At 36.2% G+C, this 6,933-nt stretch overlaps 1 protein-coding gene across 1 annotated transcript in view; it reads left to right on the forward strand.

Annotated features, from left to right (window-relative positions):
* Positions 1 to 5,416, forward strand: part of LOC110827293 (LIM homeobox transcription factor 1-beta.1) — a 40,188-nt gene extending 34,772 nt beyond the window's left edge. The window contains exon 7 of the mRNA XM_022058829.2: positions 3,574 to 5,416. Coding sequence (XP_021914521.1) covers positions 3,574 to 3,827 — 254 coding nt within the window. The 3' untranslated portion in view covers positions 3,828 to 5,416. The remainder of the gene's footprint in view (positions 1 to 3,573) is intronic.
* Positions 5,417 to 6,933: the final 1,517 nt, after the last annotated feature.

Here is a 6,933-nt window from a genome sequence, read left to right on the forward strand (position 1 = left end):
TAACACATCAAATACGGATAGCCTATCCGTTACATTCCGTTATTGCAGCTATGACTCGGAACGCTATATCATTATAACGAAAGACAAAGTCTTAGCTCTGGCTGAAGACGTACACTAATTATAAAAAGCAATATTAACCCCACCCACATATAATAACATATATAAATATCTCAAAAGTTCATGACTGACAAATGTAATAACTGGGGTTTCGAACGTACAATAAAGAACAATAATAATATTAATAATTACACTAATAATTGCTTCTATGAGTAATAATTCAGGGTTACAGAATAAAATAATACTATTATTAAACTGTTTAAGTAATTGTCTTGTTAACCAAAAGCAAAGCTGTAACCTTCTGAAAATTCAGAGAAAAGAAATGGCTGTAACCACAGCCGAAGAACATCTTGAACATTCTTTCTGACGGCACAGAGGAAGAAAATAATGGCGGACGAAGATGAAGAAAACACTTTATCGCAATATGTTGCCGTCATTAATTCCACACTTAATGGCTTTCCTTACCCTTGCAGCGACAACTCGGCACACTCTGGCGGGAACACAGAGAAATTCAAAAATTAAGGGAAATAAAAAATCGAAAATCGTTTTGCCACATTGTATCTCTAAATACAGGGATGTCAATATGTAAATTATGAATTCATCTTCAGATTTTACAAAACTCTGCTACCGCAGCTGAACACTTTTCTATGGAAAATTAGTATGGCAAGCTGATGAACATTGGTATTGTGTAGCAAGAAGAAGAAGAAGAAGAACGCTCTGTCCATCTTACACAGTTAATTGTCTCTCGCAGGAAACCGGGAAGTGTTTTAGAATATTTTTCCGACTGTGTTTCCTGATGACGTACTGTTGCTAAAAACTGTCATGTAATCAAACACAACTAACAGGTGTACATGTGAACATAGTAAATATAATCTTAAAACATGAAATTAAAATTTTGTGTGTGTGTGTTTGTGTGTATGTTCGCTGATACCTCGAGAACGTATAAACCAATTTGTCCTAAGTTGATATACTTATTCCCTGAAAGGTCAAAACTCCTAAAATGTATCCTGGGTTCAAAACCTGATAAAGTTTCTTTTATATACCCTGGAAACCAATCACACAATACGTCGCTGGCGACCGGAAGTCGAGAGTCGCGATGCTTTCCGTCCCGAGGCCGACAAGAGACTCAGACGCTGGGAACCCAACGCCTGTCGTATTTAAGTAATTTTCTCTATTTAATTTGGCTCTACATTTTTCCCAAGTTAATACGTCTTCAAATATCACGTGCACCAACCAGAAACCACAGTTTTCCGATCTCCAAGGACATTAATGTTGCTGGTTGTACTTCTTTGTTTTGACCCAAATCATTGAAAGGTGTTCTATTTTGCCTGAATTTAAATAAGTTCGGTACTCGTGACCCTCCTAATAGTCACCGCTGTGCATATAGAAGAAAATATAACAAGGTAAAATTGTTCTGGGAAATAAAATGTTACTCGGGGGAAACTAACTCCCCTATAGGAAGACGACAGGCCGCCTTCTAGCGTCCTATCTTTTCATTTCCAAGACTACAACGGAAGCTTGAATGGAGAATCAATGGCAGGGGCTAAGGAAAGACAAATGACTATCAGAGAACCGACAGTGGCGCGGTGTAAGGCGGGGCTCAGCGGAGATTAAGACGAGGTGCGTGATGGTTCTGATGGCGATCGGATGGTACGTCACGAGGGGATAGAGTATTCGTTCTGTTGTTATAAGGAGACGAGGAACCAGAGATAACAGTACTTTTTTCGACGTTGCATTTTCATTTCTCAATTCCGTCAGTACCATTATCATCGACTCCCTTTTCACCCCCTCCCCCCAAATAGATATAAAGTCTAATAGGTTTTTTTATAGCATATAATCTAACCTTTTGTACAATGCAGTCGATCTTGACTGTATTTTTCGACTTATGTTAGCCATTTGAGCAAGTCGTGTCATCGGATAGGAGTCAGTTTAGCACGCTAATGCCTTTACTGTCTCTCAATTCCTTCATGAGGGTGATAGGAGTGTCTTTTTTTGGAGTAAAGATACAACTCAACACATTTCTAACCTCAGGTGAGTTGATACCTATGTCATCCTTCTGGTTTTTCGAATAAAATTTTATCTGCATTACTCATCTCTCCCATGCGTTCTACATTCCTCGCCCTTAAAATCCTTTTGATAATAGTAATAATGTCTGATGAGGAGTTCAAATATTGTATCTTCTCCTTTTACCAACATCTCCGACGTCATTTCACTTCATTCGTTTTAGGTCCCCATATCTTCACCACACTGCTCTCAATCACCTTTTATTTAGGAATACGACTCTCTTCTGGGATGCTACGCCGTGTATCCCGTTAAAAATATGCCGACGTTTCAGAGGTGTTTACTGCTTCCATCATCAGGGCTATCGCCCATCTGAAACACATATAAATTTCTACCAGGATACACTTTAAAATATCCTAGAAGGCTCCATACTCGTCGTCGTGAGGACCTGAAATCTCACATTTAACCTATGTTTTTTTAATGTAAGATATTAGATTTCACACCCATACACAACAACAAATAAAATCACGGGGTTCATGAATTGCTAGCAGCTGGTTGTCACGAACGGACATACTTCACGACAAAAACGTATCAGGTGTCTAATTGTATGAGGAAATATTTTCTATCAGATTCTTACATGCTTAGAGCACATCATTAGTTTGTAAGTGAAAATTAGTTCCTCGTGACAAATACACGTTGACCTGGACTCGGTAATCATACATCAGATGTAAATCGATTTTGGAGGTTATCATTTCCTCCCACATGAAATTAAAGCCACGGTTTTCCGTATAGTGGACCGATTATTTATCTCATTTCATTTTATTTCACTGGTTAATTATTTCTTTAATAGGACTATAAAGCTAAATTCCGTACATATTATTTTAGGTTTTCACGATTATTAATTTTTAATGGTAGGAACATTTATAATAATCCGCTCGGAATTTTATTATTATATTTTTGCAATTTGAACTGCATGTCAATGATTAATATACCTTACGCCCTCGGTTACTTAAATATCTATCAGTTCTATACCACAAGCAAATAACTGCTCACTTATGAAAAGTCGTGGTTAAGAGTTTACGCCAACTACAAACCAACATCCCGTTTTCAATATGTCCCATAGGCATAGGCTACATTACGTTATACAGACCCGATTCCTAAGTTGTTAACGAAATTACAAAATTGCTGACTGATTTTCCGAAACTATTTTTTTCAGAGACACATAATCAAGGTAGGAATAAAAATTGTGTAAGTAAGATTTCAGGTTCTTACCATTAACTAATTCAGTATCACAAGACGTAATGTTGGCTTTATATAACAACATTTAATATGGTGCCATAAAACGAAGCTGTTAATCCCATAGTAGTTTCGACCTATATTCTCCTATTATTTTGTTAACTTAGGAGTCGTTTGGTACTGGCTGGTCCACTGAAACGTGTTATTTTTAACATAAAAATCAGTTTTCCTTGTCAATCTGTAGTGTAAAAGATGTCTGTTTGCTTATTTTGTTGACAGGGGGCAGTCAACACGACGGCAGTAAAATGGACAACGGGTTTATCGGCTACCCCTACAACGGGGGTGAAAATGCGTCACTGGAGTCTAACAACCACCATCATCCTCACCACCATCACCACCATCATCACCATCACAATCACATATTCCTTCACCAACAGGCTCCGTCTCTTCAAGGTCTGAACCCGATTGACCGACTGTACTCAATGCAGACTTCGTACTTCTGCGGTGAAGAATCCTCTCTCGCAGATCAATAATCGATATCCATGTGAATTTTTGCGTTCGTCATAAAAAAGTGATATGGCTTCTCAGCTGTGAACTTCCTTTACGGATTACATAGTCTACTGTTTTGGTGTACATGACCTTTGATCTTCAGGTACTTAAGGACTGACGATGGCATCTCCTTTGAAAGGGATTTTAGAAGTAACCACTAAAACAAGATACTTCTTTCTGCTTCTTATTCGATGGTCTGATATACGCTATAGGCCTATACTCTCCCTTAAAGTGGCAAACGTGACTTTCGAACCTAAAAGTAAGACTAAAATGTCTCTTGCAAGATTTATACCGGATAGCCTATTGGATAAAATTATATGTACCTTGCTTCATAAATTCCAGCTGAAAGGTAAAATTAATAAAATCTTCTCGGACAATCAGCCGCGTTAGCTGGTTATCGTAGTAAACCGACGTTTTGAGAACAAACTCTGTCCCCAACTTCAGAGTTGCACAGGCGACTTCCGAGGATCCAGTCACATCAGAACCCTGAAGATGGGGACAGAGTTTGTTCCCGTAACGTCGATTTACTACGATAACCAGCTAACGCGGCTGATTGTCCGAGAAGATTTTATTGAATGTACTCGCCGCGAAAGTCTCAAATCCTGAAAGGCAAAATGTTTTCAAGTGCAAGTCCTTAGGAGTTTGGTAAGATATTGTACATTTTAGACGTTTAAATCCAGAAATATCAGTTCACTTGATTAATGAGGTCAGACTGTGCCTATAGAAAATTATGGTGCAGTGGACACAAGTTACGCTTAAATGAAAGAATTTCGGATTTCATTACCACAGTCAGATTATCCTGAACAACGTGTTTTGCTGTTCCTGCACAGTGCTTAAAGAAATATTTACTTATTTCAAATAGATTTCAGTCGTTAGAAATTACCACCCTAATATCTGTCACAATCTCAAAGTCTAACAATATATGATCACCAGAAGATTTTGTAAGAATGTAATTTACCTTAAATATTTTATCTCATATAGTACGGAGTAAAAAATTTAAACAATTTTTATTATTTCATTTGTAGGCGACAGTACATTGACATTGCTGAATCATCTGCATTCTACGAATGTCTAATCTATATGTTTAGATCCGCATAGCATCGAGTATTTATGTTCCAATACTTCTGCGTGTATATATTGTTTTCTGAATTGTTTAAAACATCTTAGGTCAGTATGATACTACATTGTCTTGCTGGCTGCCCTCAACTATGGAAGAGAATTTGTTAATTTTTATACCTACAGAACGTCTCATTTAGATTGAAAATTCTAGTAAAACCAGTTTCAGGCTTTCAGCAATGGCGAATGTAAGTGGTGTGGATCATGCACATTTAATTAAGAAAGAGCTTTCTTCATCCACAGGAAAATTATCACATATTTATATCACAGCCTGACAAAAATAAAACTGAAGAGAACTAATGGGAACGTGTTAGTGCTCATGTTACAACGTGAATTGGCAGCAACTGGGACAGTTAAAATAGTGTTGGTAATACTAACATTACTAACGAAAGTTCATTTCAGTTGAATTGCTTTTTGACAAGTGTATATAATAATAAAATTGCCACGAACAAGCATATGCAAATTTCCAATTTCTGAAACACGAGAAATTATACAGAGTTGGTGGGAAGTAAGTAGTCATTGAGAAATGGTTATAACCTCTATATTTCCAATGCAAAGCGATTATTTAATACCTACTTACTTCCCACCCACCCTGTAGTGTATTTATGTAAAATGAGCATCAGCGAAGTGGGTTTTTGACAATATTCCAAACACAACTTATCACACTTTACGTTTTAACCAATCCTCAATCCCTCCCAGTCTCCTAGTCAACAAGGAATCGGAGCCCCTTTTTCCCGGGGTTGGACTAAGTTTAGTATATCATAATAGGACTTTGCCTTCTTGCCCTATAGAACGACAAATTTCAGTAAAAAATTGTAATATTAAATTTCATTAAAATCAGCTCAGCAATTCCAGAATTAATATGTAAAATTTTTCTTGTAGATTTAGTCCACCTTCTACATTAAAAAAATTACAAAACTACGTTTCGAAAGCTAGATTTTACTTTCATGTTGACGTAATGAATATGACAGAAAGCCTATCTGTTAGGCCCCATGGTTGATATAGCATCAGGTTATTTTTATCAAGTTTACCACATAAGTAATAATTGCGAGAACCATTTAAATTTGAATTTGAATAGTAAGCTAGAGGAATTTATAGTTTTGGTTTTCATAGAAAGGGAAATGTCTCCGTAATAAATTGTACAAATGAAGTTATGTATTTCTGTTTCTTCAGACTAAACGAACAGCTTCAGACTGAAGATAAGAATACGGAGGACTGTTTTAAAGCTTTCTACGAGTTTACCATGAGTGGCCTGCATATATCATTCCACATCAATCTTCATCATTACAATTTTCCAAATCCGTAAACGTTCTAAATGTTACATGAAGAAGGGAGATGTTCACATCACCCTAAATATTACAATGAGGAGATTAAGTCTATGACACATGACACCCTTTGTAAACACGTTCTCGGCGGAATGATTTAACTTTTATTGTTGCTTACTTCCAAATATTAGAATATTTGTAAACATTTCTTCTGGTGAACATTCCTTATTCCATGTATATTAAATAAGACGTATCCAGCAATTAATTTAAGCATTTAAATAATCACCGTTTATCAAGTTTATTATGATTCTCCCAAGCTATATGTAATCAAACTCCACCAAATGACGCAGAAATTAAAAGACGACATATTATGGTAAAACAAATATTTTCATTGGTCTTTAAATTCATCACGTTTATGGATTTCACTGCCAGCAAAGGTTCAACAAACGGTAACATGTGATATGAGGTAGTCGGTCGATAATTCGATAATAGCCCTGTATTGACATTTAAGCAGGATGCTGATATTAGTAAAAATAACTTATATCTGCTTCAATATCGGTTTTTGCCGTATTCTCATATTACTTTGCAATATTTTACATTGCCTAAGTGATAATAATAATAATAACAAATATTTTAAAATATTTAAAATTTACGGATGTTTCATAATAATCCGAGAACTTTCTCAGTTACTTTACCAGTTAATACATAA

The sequence above is a fragment of the Zootermopsis nevadensis genome, unplaced genomic scaffold, assembly GCF_977971745.1.
Source record: "Zootermopsis nevadensis isolate Lab colony 2312 unplaced genomic scaffold, Znev_1.0 Znev_ptg000020l, whole genome shotgun sequence".
Lineage (NCBI taxonomy): Eukaryota > Metazoa > Arthropoda > Insecta > Blattodea > Termopsidae > Zootermopsis > Zootermopsis nevadensis.